The sequence below is a fragment of the Columba livia genome (genome assembly GCF_036013475.1).
Source record: "Columba livia isolate bColLiv1 breed racing homer chromosome W unlocalized genomic scaffold, bColLiv1.pat.W.v2 SUPER_W_unloc_5, whole genome shotgun sequence".
Lineage (NCBI taxonomy): Eukaryota > Metazoa > Chordata > Aves > Columbiformes > Columbidae > Columba > Columba livia.
In genome coordinates, this window is record NW_027043000.1 from 4,639,059 (window position 1) to 4,666,715 (window position 27,657).

The 27,657-nt window shown below is 36.8% G+C and overlaps 1 protein-coding gene across 1 annotated transcript; it reads right to left on the minus strand.

Annotated features, from left to right (window-relative positions):
* Positions 1–22,560: 22,560 nt before the first annotated feature.
* On the minus strand, positions 22,561–25,442 carry LOC135577532 (T-cell receptor-associated transmembrane adapter 1-like; the record flags this gene model as incomplete). Its single annotated transcript, XM_065047664.1, has 3 exons — positions 22,561–22,885; positions 24,392–24,450; positions 25,388–25,442. Coding segments are annotated over 3 exons (393 nt in total), but the record flags the coding sequence as incomplete, so codon positions are not given.
* Between the last annotated feature and the right edge of the window lie 2,215 nt (positions 25,443–27,657).

The following is a 27,657-nucleotide window of genomic DNA, read 5'->3' on the forward strand; positions in this document are numbered from 1 at the left end:
TTTTTTTTTTAATTTGTAATCTATGTCTTTGTAAATTGCACTACCTGTTGTTTTTTTTTTAACAGCACAGCTTTTGGCATGCATAAATGTAAATTGCTGCAGAACCTGCAAGTCTTTAACATCAGGTCATAGGCCATACTTGTATTTGGTCTGATCCTACATACTTGCAAAGTTTTTGTTGGTGGTTCTGGGAAGTCTCATAAAGCTGTAGTGGTTTGGTGTGAAGATAACGATTGGCATCATTCTGTAAAAATTATTGAAGGTTCAACCCAATTAGCAGAACTTGGCACAGCTTTAAATTACTTAGAGCTTTTTAAGGAGGAACCTCTAAATTTGATTTGTGATTCTGAGTACGTAGTCAAGATCCAACGCATATTGCTAGTTTAAACTGGGTTTTTAAACTAACGAAGTCATGGGCATTGAAAAAATGAAAACTATCTATCTACACAGACTCTTTTTTATAAAGGCATTTTAAAGAGAATATTTCAATTTAAACTTGTCTAATTTGTCTGTGTAATTATATGAAGTGAATTACCTATTCAGGAGGAGTGTTGTGTTGTATTAAAAAAAAATATGTATGTAAGGAATTTCTTAGTCATTTTTTGTTAAGCTAAATTTTAAAGTAGCTGACATGGTAATTTTCCACACTTTGATCTAAAATCATTTAGGAGAAACCTGTGTAATTAAGAAGCAAATATCTTTACTGCTTAATGTAAACACTCTGGCACATCATATCAAAAAATATTTACCTACAGTGACTCCACATGGGTTTGGGACTAGTCATAAGATAAGATTCTATCGAGTTTTTTATAAGCTGATTGACATAAAGTTCCTTTAACTACTTAAGCATCATTTGATACACAGCTGTTTGAGATAAATGCATTATGGTCACCATTTTCTATTGGTGTCATTCTTCTGAATTCATCAGCTGTTCATCAAGTGTGTCAGCGAAAACAAGTGGCACATGAAAAAAAACCTCTCAAGTGTGACTCCCCAAAGTCTTGTTCTGAACCAACGTGAAGCTGCAACTTGTTGTTGGGGAGGTGCTTTGAAGTCATGAAGGTATATTGTAAGTTGACCTGATTATCAGAATGCTTATTGCTAGTTTAATAGGCAGCAGAAAAGGAAAAAGAAAGCCTAATGTTAGCTCATGTTACATTATAACCCTTAGCAAATACAAGCGGTGAAGGGGCAGAGCTGAGCCGCTGATCCTGAGGGCTGCCAGAGCCCACAGGAATGCTTTTGCTTCAAAGCCCCGCCTGGGAGAGAAAAAAACAGTCTAGCACTTGCTCTCAAGAAGTGTCTTTGTCAACAAGATTGATGCAGATGCCAGCTGTGAGTGTCTGGAGAAGCTGGGCTGCCTATATCATCATCACAGGGGGGGTAGGTTTTAATTAAGATAGATGTGTACTGAGAATGGCTAATGATTTTGTCACCATATTCACCTTGAGAAGAATCACAGGTTTCAAACTCACTCTGTGCAGCTGGGTGAGCTTTGCCAATCAATGGGGTGATTGGTAGTTTCCAAAAAGAAATATAGAGGAGCACTCAGAAAAGACAGGCCATTCTCAGGTCACACAAGACAAATGACAGCTGCTGTTTCCTTAACATCAACATTTTAACATTATAGTTTTTTCTTGTTTCATTTCTTTTGCTTGTTTACAGTTTGATGCACAATCTTGCTTTGCAGTCTGCATAAATGCATACTCTGGGCAAAAGCATTAGATAACGTTCATTGACTTTGTGATTTGTAAGGTCATGGAGTTTAAAATTTTTGGTTATACCCTATCAAATATACCACTTACTACTGCTATAGGATAGTATTCATGTGCAACTGCTGAATGCCCCTCTCATTTTCTCGCAGGGGTGGTGTAAGAAATTATTTGCAATTGAGGGCTCCTGTCAGTCTAGTGAAGTGTTGCAGGAATTCCAAACAGCCAAAAGGAGCTACTGGGTAGACTGGCTGAAAGACTGATCTTCTCCCAATGAAACTGAAATAACAGGAACACACCCTTATTTTCCCAGGTTAGTGATTACCTCAAATACAAAATGCCTGAGGCTACTTCTATTTCTTGTATAAAATTACATATTAAGAAATTAGAAGATGGTTGTAAACTGAGTGACTCCTAAGCTAGGGAATGTCAAAAGAAAGTAATTAATCTCATCCTGTGTGTGCACTGTATTGGTGACTTTACAGGGAAATGAAATGTTCTACCAGTTTTTATTATCACTGAAGTGATGATTATGTTTCGTAAGTTACTTTATCAATTCTTGTAAAGTAGAACTTACCACACATACACGTGATGTGCTACCACAGTACCATGCCTTATCTAATCATTGCACCAAATATGATTTACCTTTTAAAGGCTTTTACAGACTGGGAAAATTGCATTTCATAGCATTTTGTATACGTTGTCCATCAAGAGAAGGAGAGGGTGGCATACAGCACTGTAATTCACAACTGTTGATTTGAAAAGGTTGGTTATACTTTTGGTTTACTAACCTCTATTAAGTATGGAATTAATATGGATCTCAGTCCTGTCAAGCCTTAACTATGGCTTTAAATAACGTCAGATACCATGTAGTCAGCATGCATTTAATAAAATTTTAAGCGTAAAATAATTTGCTTTTTTTTCCCTCTGCATGGCATGTGCGGCTGTAATGCTCCTTGGATTTTAGCTTAGTGTTGTTAGACTTAGCATGTGATTTTGTTGTTGTTATTGTTTTGTTTTGGCTGACTTCTCAATTAACTTAGAATTACAATGTTCTCTTGGCTTGTTTACCTGAGAGTTTTTGCTTCTACAATTGTATTGGAGGCTGTTCAGATTTGATAATGTGTTGTTACTATGTAATATGTTCTTCCTAAATGTTTATGTTTGTTAGAATGATACTGGGTATATATAGTGCTATAAGAAAAGCTGTGTTTACACTGATGTCTCTTGTTATTTCTAGGACCTAAATCATGGGAGGATGTGTCAACTGAGGACCTTAGAAAATGGCAGGAGGAAGTACTTGAGGTAGCTATTAATGTAGTCCTATTATGCAGTTTGTAGTAATGTTTCTTTTTCCTTCATATATAATATCTATAGGAATAAATTCAAATCTCGCTGTGCCATATCATATTTGCAAGAGGTATTAATCAATTAATTCAACATCTGCCTTAAAATAGGGGTTTAGGATAAATTGGTTAAGACTGTCAGATGAGACAGACTAAAATAGATGACCATTTACCAGTGGTAAGCACCACTAGTAAACCTGGGAAAAAATAAATATTTTTTTTTTTACTTCCTGGCTGATGGGGATGTGTACTTTTGGATCTCATCAGAATATTGTCATTGAAGTTAACAAGCACTGAATCAATTTATCTTGGTCCAGGGGTAATCAGCTCTTCAATTCCAGAGGGCTTACTGGTTTCATCATTAGATTTTTTTTCTTTTTTCCTGCAAAATAATGGTACTGTAATTAAAGTATCTTTGCAGTCTCAGCACTTGCTGTCTTTGCCAGACTAAAGCCATTACTGTTGTGTGATCTGTATTTTTTTATTCTGAGTACTTACATTGAACAAGCAGTTACTTCTTTTACTATTTCCTGAACTCCCTCGTAAGAACTCAACAGTGAATTTATTCTAAATCTCAGTGTTTCTGCCATAACTGCCAAAAGTCACCTTGTTGCTACATTCCTAATATCTGCCTAAAAAGCTAAGTTAGGTGGTGTGCCTTGGTAGTTAACACAGAAGCTGTTTGGAACCCCACAGAGTGAGGGGACAAGGGGTAAAATTCAGTCTTGGGAAACAAGAGATTATCTAATGGAGAGAGCAAAGGGGCTGTATTTCCCTTTCCTTTTCCACTCCTGGGTAATACCTTGTGCATCATCTACTAATCCTTGCTGCACAACTTTACAGACTAAATACATTAAGGACTTTAAGAGGAATTATCTGTCTTAGCCTGGGCCAAGGTAGCTAAAGCTTACATCGTTGTAGCGATTTTAACAGCAATAGTATGACAAGAAGTAAGTGATCAGGTAACTTTTAACATGTATAGTATTTGTGGCTTTTCTGATCAGGCCGTGGGAAACCTGATGGAAACGGAATTATTATTTAGGAAGTGCCTAGTTGTGAGATGTACCAAAGTAAACAAAGGCATCCATTAATTACTATTCTAATATTCTTCTGATGTTTCTTCTTTTCCTGTTTCTAATTGCAGTGTAACAGAGGAAGTGAAAGGAATGCAGGTAAAGTGTTTAAGAAAATAAGTGCCATAGATTATCTTATCCAAAGAGTCTTGACTTAATAGAAGACATCCTGGTTTTATGCCAAACTCTCTAGGACACTCACTGTTTTTAGTGGGGGGAACCACACAAAACCAATAATGTTCATAATTAAAAGCTTCAGTAAATACATTATAATTGATATTGCTGTCACCACAAGTTGTTTAAAATAATCTCACCTGATCAATTAAACAGATAGCTTTTTGTTGTATATGGCAGTTTCGGCAGATGTTCATTGAATCTGAAAGTTTCAGCCCTAAGTTACATGGATGTTCAAGTGGAGAGATTTGGAAGTTGCTAACTTTTTGAAATAATTAGATAAGCAGGCATATTAAAAAATGAGTGTTAAAAATATCTCATTAAGTTGCATGATGAACTATCAAAAATTTAGCAGATTATTCTGTATACTGAATGTATCAGGCTGCCTGCAGGAAAAGGTTCATTAGAGACCAAGTATCACGATGAAAGTCAAATCAAGACTGCACAGTGTAATTCTGATACTACTTAGGGAGATGTATGCCATATGAAGATTTTCTCATTGTTCTGAAAAGGTCCTGTATGTTCCAAAAAAATACAAGTTTTTACTGGAATAAACGAGTGGGGGGAAAAGCTGATGTGTAGTACAGCACAGATATGTTGGGCGTGATTTTCTTAAGGCTTTGCAGTCTATATTTCTTTTTTTTTTGGTGTTGCTTATTTCATGACATTCATCTAAGAAACCCTTAGCTGAACATCTGAGGACAAAACACAATCTAGTGTCTCTGTCTCTCTATCAAGACTTGATCTAATTAATTTTAAATGTACTGCATCACAGATAAGGTAGAAAAGCAAAAAAACCCCATGTCTGTCTTATTTTTTCCAACTTTGAATATAACTTGAGCAAAGTCTTTATTATTTAGTTATGTTTTATATTATGCTAGGGAAGATATGTTTAACTGAATATTGAAGGCGTTAACAGCTTTTGTTATGAGGAAAAACCTACTTTTACAGATTAGTATTTATACCTGTATATTTATGTATGCTATAAAAGATGGAATCTCAGATTTTTTTCAATTTAAGGAAATCATATATTGTATTGACTTTTTTTTATTTGAAATGCAAAAGTAAATGGAGTGAGCATTTGAAATGGCTGATTATGGTTGGTGTAACCCTTTAAAAAAAAAAGCCTCTGGCTATGGATTATTAAAGCTACTGTGCACATTTTACCTGTTCTTCTATATTCTTAAGTGGGCCTGATATGTCTTTTCAGTTAGGATACATAAAGTTCTATGCTATTAAGTGTGAACTTTTAAAATATCTTTATGATATCCAAATACTTATTAGTTAACCCTTTGTTTAGTGGCAGTCTTGAGTCGGGTAAACATAGCTGCTTAAGCACATGTACTATTTTTATTATTTAAGTCACATGCATTTAATCATGAGAAGTCCTGCTACAGCTTTAGTACCAGCAGAGTCATATGTTTGGGGATACAGATCTTCTCTTTTGGGAAAGATTAAGTTTCTGTAATTTATGCAGCATTAGCAATAGATTTAAGCAATATTTTTTTTTATACACACCTTATCATATTCACTCTATACAGACCTGAGAGGTTGTGGCTTGCTATAGGTAAGTTTTTACATCTAACAAGGCAGTGGTTAGAAATGTAACATTTTTCTGCAATATCAAAACAGTTTTCAGTCGGATTAATTTTAATAGCAACAGTATTTGTCTTAGAGGATCATTGTGAAATAAACTTGTGTGGAAGTCACATTTCTTTGAAGATGGCTGCTTCTCTGTGGATGTCTTGTCAGTTTTATTTAAATCCATTTGAGTTGCGGTAGCAAATGTAAAAAATAGAGATCTCTGCTGAAATAGGCAGCTCTTATAGTCTTCATATTTCTTCTGCTGCTTCTGAGATAAATGGAGGGGGAACAACCCAAAAAGATTGTGAGTGGGTCTATCTGTGCAGGAAGACAGGCACAGCACTTTTGGAATGTCCCCTTGCCAAAAATCATTAAAAAGATGCAATAGAGGTTTGGGGCTCCATCCTCAGGCTTCAGGAGTAGTTCATCTTTTTCTTATCCTTTTCAACACACGTCAAGAAAAATGCAGAAAAAGTCTGCAGTTGTCTTCCTTTTCTACAAGTGATACCAACCGATAAAAGGGTAAATTTTATTTTCTGTAGTGCTTCATGGGTTAAGAAGAAAACAATATGGTAGATGTGCATCTCTGATCAGAATTAGTCTGCTGTATTTGACTAGAACGTTGTTCTGTCACTTATCTGCTCTTTGTATCAGTCCTATGTAAGTTCTCCATTTGCAAAATGTCAATGTTAAATATTTTTCCAAGTAAGAGTATATACAAATGATGAATTAACGAGTTTGGGTATAATATTGGTCTGTGACTTATCAAATTGAAATAGAATTATTTTTTTCCTCCTGTGCATGCTAAGAAATGTCAAAGCAACATAACAGTGATTTTGAGGATGGACATTCAACGGGACATCAGGTATGGGCACCACATTGCATCTACTGTTACAAAGCCTCTTTAGGAAAAAGTATTTATGTACTCAAATGTTGAGAAAATAATCATGAACAGGTGATCCTGTACCATACCTACAGATTTTTAAAGGCCTACTCATTGCTAAATTGAATCACTTTGTTCTCCTTAAGTAAGAACTTCTGCATTATTTTAGGAAAAATGTGTCTTTACTTGCTAGGTGCACAGAATCATAGAATCATTTTGGTTGGAAAAGATCCTCGAGATCATTGCTTCATCACCCTCCTCTGCACTCTCTCCAGCACCTCAATGTTTTTCTTGTAGTGAGGGGCCCAAAACTGAGCACAGTATTCAAGGTGGGGCCTCACCAGCGCTGAATACAACAGACTGGTTAATATAGCTTATGCTACCAGGTCTTAAAATTCCTTTAATGTTCTTTTAAGGAATCTCCTGAGACCTCTTGTGTGAATACATCTGATACAGGTGGGTGTTTTCATTTACTTTTTAGATATTATTTTTTTGCTTTATGAAACTTGTATTACTCATGATCTTTTTATTCTTGTGCATATGAAAACTTGCTATTTTGCATAAATTAAACTATGGCTTGGCGGTTACCAGCATGTAATGATGAACAAAGCAGCTGCAGCAAAATATGGTTAGCTGGTGTTTAAATACTCTGGTATATATTAGGTGCTTCACACGCATAGCTGTCACCAAGACAGATGATTGCTTCCTTCTTGAGGGAAAACAGAAAATAGCAATCATCTGAAATTTGTCCTCCTGTCATTTGAGAGTGTAATTTCAAATATGTATTTGAATGACAAAATAATTTCTGCAAAGTTAGAAAATGTAACCTTGTGTTTTCTCAACCCGTGTAGTGAAATACAGGAAACGAATTTCAGAGGCGTCTGTAGCTTAGCTTCTTTAAGTGTCCTTTGTGTCTTTTGCACTCATGGGATAAATGAGTGATGCAGTTCAGACTCTGGTAGCTTCATAGCAGTGTGCGATAATATGATTATCCACTCCTCCTCCTCCTCCTCCCCTTGTAAATTCACCTAGGTGTTCTGGTTTTGGGGTTTGTGGAGTTTGGTTTGGTTTGTTTTTTTGTGTGTGTGTGTTTGGGTTTTTTTAATATACAAAAGGTTAGCAACAGGACATGCCAACTCTTAAGAAAAAAAGAGTATTTCTAGCTGCTTTAGCTAAAATTTTAGTTTTAGCAGGTTTTTTCCATCTTTAGTATTCATTCAGAGACACTTCTTAGCGAAGGCAGTGTTTCTTCCAGGTTTTATACAGTACTTTTGTTCTGAAAGTATGCGAAGCCTATCAACAGCAGGTACATATAAACCAAACAGCTCTCACCTGTACATGAAAGTATTGGTCTTCCCTTAATTGGGAAAATTATTTGGTCTACCTCCTTTGGTTTCACAGGAAGTAGCACGGCAAATTATAGTGATATCTGAACAATTCCCTGTATCTGTTAGGGTAGTATCACAGAATAATTAATTTGGAGAGAAAGGGGAAAGTTCAATCTGCGTTGTATATTTATCTAAGTGTATTTAAGTTTAGAAGATTGTATCAAAGTCAAAACATAATGTTTACAGTTACCTCCCTACTAATATGTTCAACTCTTCTGTAAGATATCTCTTTTAGGTAATGATATCTCTTTTAGATGACATTGTATTGAGTGCATTTCCAGTGAAATAACTTCCTGTATTATTGGTCAAATTTTTCAGAGAGAATGGTGGAAGTTTTCATTTTTTCTCTCTCTCCTGCACTTGAGCAACAAAGGTGTTCCCGAATTTCGCTTTTGGCCCTTAAAAACACTTCAGGGATCCCTGGAGAAGATACTTGATTTTTTTTTTCTGTTTTGTGCCATGCCGTGATCCTCTGCTAATAACGTTCTAGTGATTTGAAGTATGATTGACAATACATTGAAAACATATTTAAAATTACACTTTTGTGATGTTTCACACCTAGAAGGATATTCAATTTATATGCAGATCAACTTGTACGATACAACCTCCTTCTAATAACTTGTAATTGACATGATGGAGTCAACCATTCTTGGACACTGGAGTTACCTTTATACAAGAACCTCTCATTTCTATAGCAGTCTAGTAATTTCTGACTGTTTAGGGAGCAGTGTGCCAGATTTGTGCCCAGTTCTACTGGATAAAGAATACTGAATGGCAGAAAGCGAGTATCAGCTGTTAGAGCAGCAATTGGAGGCTGAAACTTTTCCAGATGATAACATTAACATTTTCACTGCTTCCTCCACTATTGATGCTTGGTAACTGGTTTCCTGTGGATAAAGTGATAACTTTTTTTTCTTTTAGTCATGTGGGAAGAAACTTTGATAATCTGACAAGTATGGGTTTCAGTTCTAATAAAACAATTCTGCTGGGGTCAGGTAAACTGTCAAAGACGACCCTCCGTTTGCTCAACATTTTCACCAGATGATGTGAAATTGTGTTGTTTCCCACAAAGATACAGTTTCTTTCATATGTGTCTTTATTTTAGCTCTATGGCAAAAGGTGTCCACAAAGCTTTAGGTGATGACTGCAGTGACAGCGGACAAAAACGGAAGATGGGATAAGTTGGAATGTGTTTTCATTCGCTTTTTAATAATTTAAGGATAGTGTCAAGAGGCAGCAATGTCGTAGGTATCGTAACCAGATCTTTCACTCTTTTTTTCCATTTTCAGGGGTATTCTCCTTTCCTCTTTCCCTCCCTGTGATGAACACGATCATGGGACAACGATATAACAGCCAGGGAATTTCAGAAATGAGAACTTAGAATGCAGCTACATGTTTTCTGATCATGAAAGACTAAGGCTTTAGCTAGTGATGAATTGGAAGGTCTGATACACCTAGCAAAGAAATGCTTTATTGTGTTTCATTCACAAACATACCACATAGAATACCTAAAAATTAAGTTGGAAGATTTGGACTTGCTTTTTAATATTATTAAGTCTGTCTTATTTCTTGCCTTGGCAGTTCTAAGGCAGTCTTGATGAGAAGCAACTAGGAAAAGGAAGCATAGTAGAAGGTCCTCACTGTCTTTGTTGGGAAATTTAGGAATGTAGTAGGAAATAAGTGGGAACGATACCTTAATTAATAGTGAATCTTGCCGTTCAGTACTTAGAAAACATTTCCCATCTGAAATTGTTAGCGTAAATCTTGAAGAACTGGTTGCAAACAAGTTATCTCCACTCTTTGTTCCACTCATGCCACTTAGGACTCTGTAAGCCATGCTTTTATATTTGACTTGAAATGGAAAGGTAATACAGATAAACAGTTTTAGTGTAGAAAAGAGTTTTCTAAAATGAAACCTGTTAGCAAATGAGTCATACAGGGTGTGTTTAAAAACATTTCTGGTTTGGTTTTGAGTTCAACTAGGTTTTATTTAGTATTTATTTTCAAATTGTAGGTGAAGAAAGTGATACTGATACAGTTTCAGTAAGAAGAAAATTTCAAGACATTCACTTACAGGTAAAAATTTGTGATGTCTAACGCAATGGAATAATTTTATGTTCAATAGACATGATTTGTAAGAAACTGTGCAGACTATATCCAAATTTTTTTTCTGTTTTTTTTTTTTTTTTCTACTTTGTCCTTTGAACCATGAGGTGTGAGTTGATCCTCACTTCAGTAAGTTTCCTGAAAAGCCTAAATTTGAATGTTGTAGAGAAAAAGGGAGTTTTAGCTTTATTTTGGGTTTGGGGATAAGGGAGATTAGGGGCACGAAGGATTCTGTTACATGGTATGGCTTCTGTTTCCTACTCAAGTTGCCAGGGATGAATAGATTATCCAGGTAGATATACATGGAGATATATAGATTCTCATATTTGGGAAAGGGTTTAAAATATGACACATAATGTAGAATTTGCAAAAATAAATAGCCTTTCCAAGATTAAACTGCTAACTCTTAAAAATTGTTACTGAAGTCTGACTAGACATTTTCTTCCTTGTCTGAAACTTATGAAGGCCCTTAGGACCATAACTATACAGGACCTATTATAGCAAGGAGAGAGTAGGAGAAGTCACAAATAAGGTTTGGTTGTTACTTCTAATGTGCAAAAAATTGAGGATATTAGATTGTGTCTTCTGTTTGTTTTTCAGTGAGAATGTCAAGGTTTGTCAAAAGGTCTGCATTTAGCTTCACCAGTGCAAGAACTGATTGGTACAGCTAAATCTTTTGGAGGTTGGTCAAATATTTTAGTTACAAAACATGTTTCTATTAAAATTTATTAGAAATATTTAATGTATTGAAAACACAGAGGCACTGTTTATCCAACAGAAAAGTTCAACGGACTGGATTCTTGAAGAGAAGACAGACATGATTTTGCTTATGGCAAAATGTGTTTGAAAAAATAGAAAATAAATAACTTGTATACATAAAAGCAGCTTTTCTTAAATAGCCCCAGGAAAAAAGAAAATGCATAGTTACAAAATTCAGAAGCATTATGCTCCATTAAATGAAAGCGTAGTTTTTTGTTTCTGGAATGTCATGAATGGCTTTGGGTTGGCTGGTAACTGGTACTCCAAGTGGTACTTTACTAGTAAACTTCCTTTTTTCAGAAGTTCTCCAGACTTGATGCAAACCTAAAATAGAATTTTGGTGTAAATACTTCAAGCCTAACAACTACAAAAAGCATTATGTTAATCATGCTTTATGGCAAGCAAAGCTGCGCTGGTACTAGCCAACTACAATGCTTTAAAGTAATATAAAAATAGAGTAACAAAACCTGTTGGATAAGGCTGTTCCTTCTGATCAGAAATCACGAAGAGCAAAGCAGTCTTCCTCTACAATGAAAACATTTTAGATCTCTGTCTATCTATCTATCTATCAAGCTATTTTTGATGGGGGGAGGGGCTCCAACACATCTCTTTTCTGTCTTCTATAGTCTGTGAAATCAATATGGTTAGGAAAAACCTTTTTTTTTTTTTCCTAGTAGATTCTATGTTAATAATCCATTTAGCCTGGCAAAAAAGCTTAATGAAATATGCTATTACAGTAAGGCTTGTTTCTAAGTCATATACATTAGTGGAAGTGCCCTAATAGATTTGGGGCTTTTTTTCTTCTTCTTGTTTTGTTTTGTCATTAATTTGGTTGGGTTTTTTTAATAGGCAACCAAGCTGCTGTTTGCAGAAGGAAAGTAGAATTGTCAAATGAATGTTCTTCATCCAGACCTCCACAGTTAGGATTTTCTGATGTTCCCATATCAACAAAGACAATCACCATACCCAGGCATCAGACTTCCCCAGAACTGAATAAAACTTGGTGTGATAGTATCTTGGAAGAATACCAGTCTGCAGATGAGGAATGCTCCTGGAGCAATGTAACTCTTGCAGACTTGTATCCAGGGATGTTAGAGTTACTTACAAGGCTCATGACAAAGCAGACTCGGAGAAAAGAGTCAAAATACATGTTTGGACAATTAAGGCACAGAAGACACCCTTCTGGAAGACCAAAGCTCAATGTCACCTTAGTCAAAATAAGAGGGTTCAGACCTCCTAAACTGAAGCGAGCACAGCCTAGCATATGCAGCAGTAGACATGAAGACATACAGAATCAAACTTTCGGAAATGAGAATAGAGAACTTCGTGATGACAAGAGGTCCATTAATAATTTGTCTGTTGTGGTACCTTATTCTTACATTGATACAAATGAAATCAAAATGGACTGCTCTGACTCAAGTTTAGTACCTAGAAAAGGCCCAAAATTCTCCAAACGGACTGTTTTTCCTGATGTTATAACTACAATGGGAGAGACGTTTCTAGTTGAAGATGAGTTACAGACTACTGTCTCACTTAATCCAAAATGCAAAGAAAGTGAAAAATTTGCTTACCAGTGTCCTTCAGAATACTGTTTTATAACGTCTGCTGCCAGTTCAGGGTCAACAGGACTTCATCCGGTAAAAGAGAGTAAAACTCAAAAAAATTACTTTTCTTGTGGTGATACCTCAGAGTTGTGTTCATCTACTTGCAGTTCCTATGGCAATAGTCATGCTTTTACACCTGTCGCAAACTGTTCTCTTGCAAGAGCATCAAATACTTTGCTCATAAATCCCGAAAAAATAACCTCTGAAAGACAAATTCCTTTCGAGCACAAGCACTTATTTTCCTTGTTGTCTACAAAGCAGAGTCCTTCAAAGATGCCCCAGAAATACAAAGATGCATTTGAAAAGCTCTACTACAAGCTGTGTCCCCAAGAAATCCAAAAGCCTTTGACATTGACACGATCTCTTGCAAATTCACAGAACCTTGAAGATAAAGGAAGATTAGTGAAGAGTAATTTAAGTCATTCTGTGAGGTCCCATACACCGTGTGATAGAGGATTTGACAGGATCTGTGAGCAATTGTGTAGTGGGGGTGTTCCAAAACTTCCTGGGTTTCAGAGAGCTTCAAATTTAAAGAAGTATGAAGGAATACAGATGTCAGAAACTGTAAATGCTCTGGTTAACTCGCCTGTTCAAACTTTATCTGCATCTCCCAGAGTTAAAAGACTGGGGAATTTCCAAAACGATCCTCTTTGTTCACCAGTAAAGCGACTGAGAGGTATACCGGAACGTTATCTATCTTCAACAAAATGTGAACAGATTGCTCACAGAAGAAACGCTGAACTTCAGACCAACGGCATGAGGTTTTTGAACCCATACATTGTCAGTAACCCCAGCATTTTTGACAGTCACAACTGCCAGAGTGAGGTAGTTAAAGGACCTTGTAAAACTATAATATTGTGCAGTCTTTGATATTTGGAAAAGGGCTTAAAAATAGATTAGAGCTGGAAGCTTTTTAAGCAAGTGGCAGCTTACTTCTTGTGCTATTTGGTCAGTAGAGTTGTTTTACAACTTTGGGGTTTGGGGGATTTTAATTTGCTAAAATATAAGTCGTATCAGGTCTCCTGGATCATGTGAGGAAGTTCACTATATTTAATAACCTTGAAAGTGGTTATACAATGCTCAATAATAGATTATGTTTTAATGGACTGTGTCACTGGTTAAAATCATCTCAGACAGTGAGCCTGTTAATTAAGGTGGTGTCCTTCTGAAATGATAACACTTTGTAGGTGAACGAATTCAGGCGAACAAATTAAACTTTACCTGGTTCCACTGAAATCATTAGACTTATTGATTTAAATATTAAATCCAGCCCTTATTTCCAGGTTCCCAGTCATTTCTTCTGAGGCAAGCTGTGACATAATACATGAGTTTTTCCATCGATGTAATCTGTTAACGCTTTATTCTCAGGGCTCTGGATTTCATGCTGCGTCAGATAAAACTTTTCTTGGTGTTCCTGGTACTTCCTTGCAAGGTTAGTTTCAGAGACTTTATGAATTACTGCTTTAGCAATCACAAGCACTTCTTCAAGGGTAGATCTACAAATCTCAATAGACCGCTGTCTAGGTGACAGCTCTTCTTCCTCAGTAACAGTTGGGTATGTTCAAGTGTTCCTTTAAGGAATCTATACAGAAAAGGGTTTTCTGAATCACATGTAAACAGCAATTTAAGAAGCTTTTCTTTAGGTTAACTGGGACTTTTCCTACTAAAGTGTTGCTTATACCCATTGGTTTTCTCCCTTCCTTTTTTCTATTTTATTTAAAATTTGCTGTTGCTTTTACTTTACATATCTACCTGTTCAGCAGGAAATGCATACTTTATTAATCCTACACTTGAGTAACCACATGCTTTTGTTTGTATTCTTCATCTTTACAAAAACTTGCAATTGAGTTGTTGCATGCTACTGTCACTTGCTTAGGTGAATTAGATTGTTAGCCTGGATAAAAAGGCTTTTGCTAATTCAGGACAGTAGAATTTTACAATTTTAAAAATACACCCCCAAAACTAGCTTAGTTTAAGATTCAAAAATGCTAATCTTCTGATTTTCTTTTTAAAATCTAATTTTGGTTTAAAGCATGTCTGTAACATGACATGAACGTTTTTTCCTACTAAGTAAAATGTTTGTTTTATTTTTATGAACCTTGTCATCAAGATAGCAACTAACATGTAAAGGAAAATACTGAAGAAGCTTCCCTGAAATATTGTCAACTGGTATACAAGAAGAAAATAGCAGAAGAAATGTACTTCTTTGCATGTTTCTTGCCTTGTTGCATTTTCATTGCTGGTTAATTGTAAATAATTTGTTTATTTGAGGTGGACATCTGTTTATTTTGCCTTCCTCAAATTTTAAATAATACTTTATGTATTATGTTTTTTTTTTTCTGGTATCAGCAGTTCCTTCTACGTTTTTCTAATGGCATAAGCATTTTTGCAGAAATATAGCTTATACTTAAGTACAGTGTGCAAAATGTATTTGAAATTAAGTTTTGCCAGCACCTTTTGAATTAGAATATTTTTGTAAGGAAACTTGCTCATTGAAGTATGCCAGTGAAGTATTACCCATGTCTTAACAGGCTAACATTTTAACAACATACAGTAGTGTCCATGCTACTCAGCATTGTTCTTATCCTTTTCATACTACTGTTTTCTACCACCAGAATCTGGGATTGCAGGTACCAACTCTGGTTGGCCTAGTGCAGTGAAGAATTACAGCAGTCCCAGAAATGCACAGTACTGTCGCAAAAGGTAAGTTCTTCCTCAAAAAGAAAATCCAAAAGAAATTCTTGGTGCATTACATCTATATTAAAGGTGTGGAGGCTGTTGCTTACATGTGTCCTTCTAGAATGAAAATCAGATCGGATGCTTGGGAAAGCCCAAGCTAATCAGACCTGCAGACTCAAACACTGGGAGGTAAGTGTCTGGACAAAACTAGCCAGACTTCAGCATGGCTGGCCAGTGAACGTAAGGTAGTAAGATGGCTTGACTGAATAGCTACTCTAGTCCTTCATTCTGTTCCTTGTAGACGCATTTATTATTTTAGATATAACTCAGATGGACTGCCAGCTGACAAGCTTCCTTGGGCCTGTAGTGTGTCGTTCTTGTATATGGTTCCAAGGAGTGAAGCTCTTGTTTAATGGCTACAGAGCCCTCAGAAGTTTTATGCTTAAGCCACGTGGCAAAATGCTGCATTTGTAATGAATGGTGGTGGAACGAAACCAGTATTGTCTTCCTGTCTCAAACTTGATAGCCTTTCTGGAGAAGGTGATTATGAAAGACGTATTTCAGAAAAAGCAATGGTCATAACTAAAACTTTTCTTGAGCTCTGTGTGACTGCTGTTGTACAGCTATAGTGCTATACTGAATTGTCAGATGTAAACCAAAATGGTTCAAAATATGCCATTTCTTAAGTAATATGCAAGGAAATAATTACATTCTCACTTGTATCTTTCCTTTTTAGCTATTGGTGAATACATTCCGAGCTTACATCGGGAAGTTTAAGAGATACTTATATAATTTAGGTTAAGAGAGTAGCATTACAGAGACATTAAAATGACATAGGATGAAAAGTTTTCTCTCTAGCTGAGAGCACATAGGAATGTGGACAAGGAGTCCTGCTGCTGTTTACAGTCAAGATGTTCAGATATCTTGCTTTGATGATTTGTTTCAATTTCATTCTGTTCATCAGAGTTTTGGCAGGCATAGTATTTTTTTTGTGTAATTTACTTTGTAATCTTAACAATTCTTTTCTATAGGGTATCCAGAAAACTAAGCTACACTGTGGGTAAAGATGAAAAATCCCGGCAATCGCTTGGGTGACTTCCTGGTTGAAACCCACCAAGGATCATTCATGGACTGCTACAGAAAAAACTTTGTTTTATAAAGTTTGGGTTTGTTTTGTTTTTCTTTCTTCTTCCAAGAATCAGGCATGTATTTTATGTACGTGTCATGCAGTTAGTCCTGTTTTATGCTTACCTGTAATGTAAATCTTCAGGACTGGTTCATCCCTTCTAACAGGGCGCTTAGTCCTTTGGCTTCATCAGGTATTGCAGGGAATCAGGGTTCCGTTCTATGGCAAAGTTTAAATTTTGTAGTTAGTTGTTAGAGCGAAATAAGGGCTCAGCAAAACAAGTCGATTCAATGTGAATCACGCTAAAGCCATTTATTACAGAAACAAGTCTCCTTATATACGTAACTATATTCTAATCACGCGTCCACGTGGCATGGATTCGCTAAATGAGTATCGTAGGCTGTCCATGCGCTGGAGTCTCACTGATGATACGTCCGATGATTCACGCCGCGCCAGGACCCCAGTGATTGAGGAACGCCCCTCTCTCTCACAGCAGATTCTGTTCTCAGCTTCTCGAAGCGGCCTTGAGATTCCTTTGAGCCTGACTAATTCAGCAACAAATCTTTATCTATCAAAACCCCTCCACAGTTAGTAGTGTTTGTTCTAACAGTGTGATCAGTATTTTCTTGTTATCTGCTAATACGCTTTGATTCTTAACATATTAGTCGTAAGATGAGAATCAAGCTCTTTTTGCTGGATTCCTGCCTGTTTGTGCTTTATAAGGGTATTGACACTACATGAAAAATTCTAAACTGGGGTGGATGATTGAAATGCAGTATTAGCCGCTATGACTTGTTATATGCCTGCTATGTTAAATTTTCTACATAGCTCACAGAGTGGATTGTTCAGTAAAACTTTATATGTTTCAGTGAATTTGACAGTTATATTCTGTGTTCTGACAAAATATATGTTCTAAATAAAAACCCGTTCTCAACAACTATCTGCTTTCAACATTTTATTTCAGGTATGTGAATGCTCATGAGGAGTTTGTATCCCTACAGCAAATACATCAGAGTGATGTGGCTGGGTCCCACAGGTTTTCATTGCTGCATTCTTTCTTGGCAAGGAGGTTATTTTAGTGGTGTCAGGTCAAGTACACTCTGTTTTATCAACCCTGCCCCTTGTCAGCTTTCTGAGCTCCAGAAAAGGAAAAAAATCACATTCCTTTGGCTTTACTTCATTTCTGGGCACACAGGAGTTTTTATGATATTTTAGCTCTTAAAACCAAAATCTTGTTATCTGAAGTGTTTTTCTTGAAAGGAACAAGAAGCCAGTTTCAGTGAGGTTTACAGTAAGACAAGAACTTCTGCAATATGCACACACATTCTGTCCCTCATAATTTGTGTATTATGTTTCCTTCAACAACAGCAAAAAAGATTGTCTTTTAGAAATGCTTTTGTGGTTCATTTTTCTTCCAGTTCCAGACATGAATGAACTGTAGGAAATATGCTTTATGAACTACCTTCTCCTTGAATTTGTTGAGGTAGTTATTTCCCAGTATTGCTTGATACACCAATACTGAGAGATTACATAACTCAATGTTTTCTGTTCTAAAGTAAATTAAATGTAAACTGGAATTGGGTTTTGGACACGTTCTGACTCTAGATATGATGTCTACACTGCAACCTGAATATAGGCTTACCAAAGTAGGAAGGTAAGTTTGTTTAAGCTACACAGCAATAGTTCATTGTCTCCATGAAAATTACTTTGAAATAATTTTAAGAGGTGGTTCTTGAAAAACCTTGAGGCGTTGGAAGGTAAGCACATCCCTTTTTATTGCTAGCAATAGCAAAGAAAAATGGGAGAAGCTTACACAATTATTTTTACAGTTTGATCCTCCGACATCCACTTGAGTCTTAAGACTCTTAAAAGTATGATATAACCAAAAGTCTGTGGTGTTTTTTTCCTAACAATACTGTTTAAACAGATGCATCTGCAGTGATTGTCAGATGCTATCATGACTACTGGAGTATACCTGTGTGAGACTCACCAAAATTTCGTGGTGATACTTGATCTCTCTTCTGTTTTGAGCTCCATTCTTCTTCCCTTCCAACGAATTTTGCTTCTTCCACCATGTTTCGTCTTGTTTACTCTTTCCGCACGATACTTGAATGCGAAGCTTACTGTTAATAAAAACAGCTTCATACTGCTTCCCTCTGCTTCAAAATTTTTATGAAGAGCACTGGAAAAACAGGTTAGGTTACTGAGACAGTATAAACCTAGAACCTATTATCTCCTTATTTTGTTGTAATTAGTTGAAGCTAGAATTTAATCTGTGATAGTTTATATAGGTCTTTCTCCAATGACATGAAGATGAAGCAATGTTGAATGTGCTATTTCATGTAAGAATTCAGTAGTCATTTGAAAACTATCCCCAAAAGTCATTTAAAAAAAAAAAAAAAAAAAAAAAAAAGAAGAAAAAGAAAAATAGGTCGTTAAGTTGCTTATTTAAGCAGACAGAGGGTAACGAGCTCGAGGAATAAAACTAATTCTGGAATGTGGTAGCGCTATTTCATTGGAAACAGTTGATAGGCCATTAAAGATGATCCTGAAGTGGGGAGAGTCTGTGAGAGCAGCAGTGAATAATTTAATGGAAGCAGTCACTGAATGTGGAAGGGAAGCATGCATTGAAGGAGAATATTTACAGAAGTGCCCTGCTTTTAGCAAGCTATGTTGCAAGGGAAAGCAGCTGCTGAAAATTGGCATAAATAAATAGCTAGACTAAACAGTAGAGACTATGAATACAGAGGAAAGTAGATGCACCTAAAGGCTGTGAAGTGGACTTACTGTATTATGTATACTTGGATGAGAGGAGTGTGTACTTCATTTCCATTAAATTAATGATCAGGCTGAAATGACGGATGGAAGCTGGGTAACCCGTAGAAGTTCTTTGGCTTTGAGATTTTTAGAGGAAAGGCATAATCAAGAGTGCAAATGCTGTGAGAAAATTGGGAAATAGCAACTTTTAAACAAAATGTACACAAGTTGCATTAAAATACACATGAAACGAGGGATGCTGTATGTTGGAAAATAGTAGAAAATGGACTCTTGGGCATGTGTTTATTTGCTTGAGAGATTAAGACGGCTTTCTCTTTTAATCATCTCAGAGGGCTGAGTATTGGATCTGATTGGTGCCAGCTAAATTGAAATTTTCTATAAATGTTTTGCATATTAATGGTATTCAAACAATTTTGATATGCAAGTTTAAGCAAGACTGTATGATAAATATTTTACTACTTATTTTGCTGCTACTAAGGAACAAAGTAGAAGTCTTTCCAATCTAATTAAATTAAGTTAGTATCTTATGCACTGATATCTCTGTGTTTAGCTTTGGATCTTTGTCATTGGATTTGCCATCCTCCTTCCCCCCGCTTAGGCTCTTAGTAAGGGTCGTCATTTAACGTTTCTTCATTAAAATGGGTTTTATCAATGCTTTGACAGTATTTACTTTTGCTTATCCAATGGTAGTCAGTCTAAGACCATGATAATATGGTTGCTTTAATTCCAAGTCTGCCTGGTTTCTGCAGCCTAAGAACCAATCATAAACTGACTTGATTTCTGCGCACAAAAGCAAGTGCTAGCCAAGACAGGCAGTGAGACTGGGCAGCTTTGGATGCAAGGGCTGGCCTTTTGGTCTTGCATAGAAGTTAAGGCAAGTTAAAGAGGCTCGTTAACTATGAGCTAAACAAAACATGAACCAGGCTGTCAAAGAACTATTTCTTTTTTTTTTTTTCCTTGTTAAATTTGTCACATCTCTGGATATGTCCACCCACTTCTGCCTTTACAAGAGGTGTTGGTTCTTTGTACTGTGGGTTTTTTTGTTTGTTTCTTGTAACTGCTTTTAGGGTTTTATTTTTCAGGACCTGAAACACTTGCAGGGCTCTATGTGCTTGAGACTTTCAGACTCCTTGACACTGTGCTCTGCATGGATTTTAAAGGCTCTAACATCCTTATTTTGAGAAGGCAGAGCTCTGACACTTAGAGGTAGGCACATTATTAGTTGGTGCAAAAGTAATGGTCGGTTTGGACTGTGAATTTTAAATCATTATAACTAGACTCAAACACATCTTTAAAAATCAAAATAGGAACCATTACAGTCAACACATTTTTGCCAATAATAAATAAGTTTGTTTATTCCTGCGGCATAAAAATCCATGCTTCGGGATTTGAGAAACTCTTGGAAAGCATGTTCTGCATCCTGCTGGTATTGGAAGCTTTTTCCCTGCAAAAAGTTGTCAAGATGCTTGAAGAAGTGACAGTCAGGCGAATATGGCAGATGAGGCAAAACTTCGTAGCCCAATTTATTCAACTTCTGAAGCGTTGGGCAACGTGCGGTTGGGCATTGTCGTGGAGAGGAATTGGGCGCTTTCCATTGACCAAGGGCTGGCTGCGGGCTTTGCAGTTTTCAGTGCATCTCATTGATTTGCTGAGCATACTTTTTGGATTTCGCCAGGATTCAGAAAGCTGTAGTGGATCAGACCGGCAGCAGACCACCAAACAGTGACCATGACCTTTTTTTGGTGCAAGTTTGGCTTTGGGAAGTCTTTTGGAGGTTCTTCTCTGTCCAACCACAGAGCTGGTCATCGTCAGTTTTTGTACAAATTTCACTTTTCATCAATCCATCACCTTTTTCACCTTTCCAATTTGCTTCAAATGCCAAACAACTGTAGGATGGTTGACGCTAAGTTCTTCAGCAACTTCTCCTGTAGTTGTAAGATGATCAGCTTTGATGATTGCTTTGAACTGGTTATTGTCAACTTGCAATGGCTGGCCGCTACCCTCCTCATCTTCAAGGCTCTCATCTCCTTTGTGAAACTTCTTAAACCACCATTGCACTGTACGTTCCTTAGCAGTTCCTGGGCCAAATGCCTGGTTGATGTTGTGAGCTGTCTTCACTGCTTTATGACTCATTTTGAACTTGAATAAGAAAACCACTCAAATTTGATTTTTGTCTAACATTTCCATAGTCTAAAATAAACATAAAATATACAGCAAGTAATAAGTCATTAGCAAAAAAAAAAAAAAAAAAGAAAAAAAGAGAAGAAAAAAGAAGAAAAAACATAAAGCAAGAAAATAACATTAAAATGATGCATAAAATAACCACATTTATTTAAGAATGTATCCCAATATCAAACGGAAAATTTCAACAGTGTGAAAGCCACAATTCCTTTTGCACTAGCCTAATACATCACGATGCCTTACTGTTTCCTGCTTCTACTACTTAATGACTCCTGGAACATAAAAATAAAACCCCACTCTATAAAAGGTTACCATCTGATGAGTTTAAAGTCTTAAGATGAATGTGCACGCAATATGTGAATTATTTGGGGAAATAAAAAGGCTCTTTCTACTTTTGTAAAATAGATGAAACAATGGCAGTGAAAAACCCACACAGAATATTAAACATCACATAGAATATTAGAAGGGAAAAATCCTCCCTAGGAGATTTAATGTTACAGATATTTGGCTAATATCTTTAATGTGGGCTGGATACAACATAACATTAGTAGAGGAGTTGAGATTTGAGATGTATCCTGGTATTGCTCAGAGAAGGAAACTAAAGATATATAAGGATATTGTTAAATCTTGCAAGATGTGCAATTACTACTTTAAACAAGCTACTAAAGCAAGCTATTAACTTATTCTCCAATTAGCTTTAGATATGTTGTGTTATTACCATAGACCAGTCACCGTAAGGAAGTATAAAATGTCGAACAGATGATCGGTTTTTAGTTTAACTAAATCGTTAAGTGTGCAAGCATGAAACACAATTTCCTTCCAAAGGTGGTGTTAAAACCTATATAGAAGAGTAGTTATACTCTGCTAGAGCTCTACAGACAACAGGGTGGGTCTTTTGGGACTGTTTGAAAGTTGATGGTTGTTTTAAACTAAGGATTAATTTTTACTGGAATCAATACCATGTGAATGCTGAGATACCAGCTTCTACAACTCCTTTCCAAAATGTCTTCAGAAGGGCAGGTCCTTCAAAGTGGCAGTCTGGATCTTATTTCTTGCTCAGTCTCTAAATGTGCTTGGAAGACACTTTAGAACACTTAACTTACCCATTTTCTAACATGGTTTGGTATGTCAGTTTGTCAGGTTATTGCCTCTAATCATTCACTGTTTTTCCAGAACGAAGAAGCAGATATCACTTTATGATTACATATTTGGTTTATGAAGCCACTTCAAATGTTCTCTCCTTTGTAGTATGAATCAAGCCCATTAATCTCATGGGATCATCATGAATGGCTTCTACGTTTGTCGTGTTTTCAGCAGCCAGCTGCTCACTGTTGAGATAAATGCTAACTTTGGAAGCCATCATGGTGGGGTTAGATGATCTATTTTCTTTATCCTCCTCTAATGAAGGGCCTTTCTTTCTCCTCGGCTTTCTGCGTTTTCCCTTGACACTGTGATCAAGTGAGGCATAACACATCTGATGGGCAGACTCCACCTAGATGAACATGCACTTTAACATTCAGTAGTTATGCTTGCTTTAAAGTTATGTCTAAGACTTTGAGTATGTCTACACCGTAATCATAATAGTGGCTGAAGTTTACCCAAATTAGCTCATTAAAAGCACAAATGATTCAGCTGTGGCAGCACAGAAAACAGACCAACGTAACCTAACAGTAAATGGCTCGTGTTATTGGGGTAGTGTTGGAACGAAAAAGGACTCAGCATTCCGATTCAATGTGAATCACGCAGAGACATTTATTACAAAAACAAGCCTCCTTATATATGCATCTATGTTCTAATCACGTGCCCAGGCTCCAAGCAAGGATTCGCTAAATGAGTATCATGGGCTGTCCATGCGCTGGAGTCTCAGTGATGGTACGTCCGATGATGGGACCCCGCTGATTGAGGAACACACCTCTTTCTCACAGCAGATTCTGTTCTCAGCTTCTCGAAGCGGCCTTGAGATTCCTTTGAGCCAGACTAATTCAGCAACAAATCTTTATCTATCAAAACCCCTCCACAGGGTAGTGGCAGCTATTATTGGAAAGACTCACTGTGGGACTGAGGGTAATTTATATAATTGGTCCAAGTTCTTTGGGATGTAAGACATTATTTGATCTCTTTTTCTTCTTACTGTTTTTGTTTGTTTTTTAAATTATAATCCAGTTACTAGCAACATTTTTCATAGGCTTGGTCTGTGCAGAAAACTAAAGATGGGTGATTCTTGTCTGTAAATATGATCTCATTTGCAGTGCAAAATGTATGCCTCGTGTGTCTTTCCTGTGTTTTTCTCTGTGTTTTTCAAGCCAAATTATCAAACATTTTTCATATTGGAATTGTCATAGGTTAGTCTGTTTCTGTGAAGTATAATAAAGCAAATGTCTAGATTTAAAAGAGAAAAAAAAAAAAAATTTTCCACCACCTGGAAGTATCCTGAGAGAGAAGCTGGAAATCGACTCAGGAAATCGATGCTAGGAATGCTTCGATTACAGACAAATTTCAGCTGAAGGTTGCATGCTTTTAGGCATCCAGGTATCTCAACAAAATATAAATCAATACAAAACCAGGCATTTATTTAAGGCATATAGATTTTGTGTTGGGCAAGAGAGAGCCAGTCAAACTCATGATTATCACGTGATGCCGCTTGTGTTTTCACTTGAATGATGTCCAAAATAAATACAAGTAATTCTTTACATAAGCCATGGCATTAGATGTAGGCTCAATTCAGCCTGATCTGCATGCCTGTGACCGAGCTTTATTATGCCATATGGATGGAAATGAGCTGTCTATAATTCTCCTGCTCCCTCATTAATGTCCCAGATGGAACAAAGGGTCGAGTCCGTGCTTAAATTTCTTGATGAACTACGACACTAATGCATGGTAATTTTCGTGATGAGCAGCGTGAAAATTTTTGTTATATATTGTCATGGGATGCACACAAAAATTCTGAGACAGACCACATTACCCTAATTCAGAAATCCAGAATTAAACTTAGAGATACCTGTAGCTGGTTAACTGGCCTTTGAGGCTGGGACTTCATCTGCTCGTAACAACATTCCTCTACAGTTTATCAAAGTAGAAAAATGTTTTAGTTATTAAGGCACACTACTGAGTCTTAAAAGATCAAATTAGCAGCTCCTCCCTGTTACAGAACCAACTTTGCCCAGTTTACTTTGGTAGAAGTTTGTTTTGGTTTGAATTCACACACAGATCTCTTTCTCTATTAACAGAAGGGCGAATAGCTAAGAAATTCAGACATGCATACTATACTGTGAAAATGAAAAGCATTTTCTGTTCATATGGATGGAAAGTTTCTCATTATTCACTAAGTGGGCGTCATTTTAGACTGCTAGGGGTACATCTTGCAATTAGAGCGTAACCACATATTAATGTATTTTTCAGCACGGGCAAACTTATACTGGGCCACGAAAGAGGCTGTGAGTTGCAGCAGCTGGTGATTAAATTGTATTCCTGACTCTACTTCCAGTTTTCTGAAAAATCTGGTGTAAGTCATTTTTTCATCACGTATCTCATTTTAGCCATCAGTAAAACAGATTATTTCCTCACAGTTTTCAGACTTGTTCCAGCATATTTGTCAACATTGCTGATGATCTGTGGACAGCCACAACAGAGAACTGGTCTGTGTCTGTTTCTACCAGCTTGTGTGGGAGCATTGACTTTGGGCAGGGAGTAATATGTGTCTTAGATTGCTGTAACTGCATGGATGAAGCTGTTATTTCAACTGGTGCAGCTTTACATGAAGAACAGCTCTTGGTTTTGAGATATCTGGCTGAACAGGATCATTTGGACTGCAAAAAATCCAATTCAGTATGAGACCTGGTCTTGAAAAGAGTAGTGCAGTATGATGGTTTGCAGTTCTATCCCAAGCTGGTATTAATTCTGTGTTGAGAAACACAGAAAGCGTTGGTCAGTCAGTTTTTAACTACACATTTATCACAGCCTCTGAACAGACACGTGTTCTCAAAGTGAAGCTTACCTAAAATATCTTGATTGAGATTGCCATAAAATGGGTCATCTTCTGTGTAGTAGCCATCATAGCTAGAAGGGCAACGGAAAAATACTTTTAATTCACAGAATATGCTTGATTTAGGACTTCACTATTAGACTTCAAACATTTTACACGCATGTGGCAGTAGCAAGCAGATTGTATGTGATCTGAAAAACAAGACCAAAAATATCGGGGTGGGGGGGGAAACAAGTGTGGGGACACAGCACAGAAATGGCTATGTGCATGTTCTGAAGAGAGATTTGTTATCTAGCCAAGAATAGAACTCTTCTTTCCTGGAACTTACTTAAGTATAAAGCTAATCTCAAGACCACTAAGCTACCGTTTGATGTAGTTCTAGACGTATTACTGATCACTGAAACGAACCCACTTCATGTCCTCTGAGCCCGCTTTGCAATACAAACTAAAGCACTAAATGGGTCTCTTGGGGCAGTGTTCTTAAAAACTCCAGTCTTGATTCAACTAAAATGTTTACGTTGCTAGTTCTGCTGCTTATATCTCTGAAAGAGGGATATATATCCTGTGACCACGCAGAAAAAGAAACTGAGGCAGAGAGGCATTGGCTCCAAAGAGATTTGTTGCTAGAGCTTGATTAATAACTCAGGAACGCTTGACTTTCTATCTTCTGCTCCAGAACTCCTGAATTTAGCACAGTAAGCTCCGATTACATGAGCAATGCAACATCAGCCAACCTTACCAAAACCTTGCTCAGCATTAGTTTTGTAAATGACTGTGATTTTTCATCGTAGAAATCTCTGCCTAGCAGCACTAAAAGACAAACCAAAAAGGCACTCCCTCATCCCACAGCTCTCCAGAAGCTCTTTTAATATCCTGTCATATTCTAATTCTCTTGTACTTGGTGAGTTTAGTTTATAAGCATAGGCCTGTTTATGTAGGTTATGTACCTATGTGTGTTTAACATGAATGAACCCGCTAGTGTTTGCCTGAGCACCCATGTGCATATAGCACAGGTGCAGTTTTCCCTGTGGAAACGCACTTTTTCTCCGAATGGGCGTGGTGAGGATGTGCAACTGAAATCTACAGAATTGCATGCATAAGAGAGGTTGCAATGGCATCATCAAATCTGTTGAAAGTCATAGTTAATTTTAACTGAAACAAGAGTATGACTGTAGTCACCCTCTAACGTGAAATAAACAAGCCAGTTCCTTATTGTGAGTGACACATTGATTTAAGAGCTACATTAGCATCCCACAATGAAAAGCAATTTGGACTTTCTCGAAACAAACTAATTAAGCATAAAATGTGTATGAAATCTGAAATTCAAACAAGCCTTCAGGAATTTTGGGAAGATAAAATTTTCTCAAATGTATTTTGTATCAGTGCAGCTACTTAAAATTCTTTTTAAACTAAAGTACGAATAACAACCAGTTACATGAAAAGTACACCTCAATAAAGAAGTTGCAGATGTTAAAAATGTACATTAAAAATACAAATTTAGCCAAAACTTAATTCCTCAACTTGTACGTGTTCTGTTGGTTTTTCTTCAGAGAATGGACTCCGGTAGCTGTGTTTGGCAGTGGACTGGGCAGCTAGCAACCATTGTATAATCATACCTGGCTCCCCTAAACATGTTTAAAAGTTGCATGCTCTCTACTAGAATCATTCTTGCCAAAAGATAATGAATCCATTTGTTGGCTTGAAATCTCCAAGCAGGGATGGCTTTCTCTGCAAACACTTTTACCCCTCAAACTCCATTCCTTACAGAGACATTACTTACCTTGCTTCTTTTTCATATAGTATGAAATGTTCAGTATCAAGGAAACAACAAGAGCCAAACTCAGAAAGGCCAAAACTCCCCAGACAGAAAAATGGCAGTCCATTTCTGCAACTGAGAGAAAAGAATTCCATAGTTTGTGTTGTCAACAATTTTACTGTATTCTTTGTGGTGGGCTGGTTTTTGCTTTCTGTAATTGAAGCTACTATTTTGTTGTTTACTCTGTGACAGCCATTGCTATACAAGCTAAATAATTAATATCACTTAATATAACTTATGCATTAAAAGGTCTAGCTGGAACAGAGCAGTCAAGGGGAGAGCAGCCAGCCACAGGTGGTGGAGGCAATGGATGTGCTCCTGCTGAGAAGACAGAGATTTTTTTCCCTGGTTGACTGGCTCCAGCTCATCTTGGGGACAGCTCCTTTACGGGCTTTGTTCCCTAATTATGCTGAGGTTGCAAAAGCTCTCTTAGTTTTGTTTTATTTCAAGCCAGAGATGTGTTTAT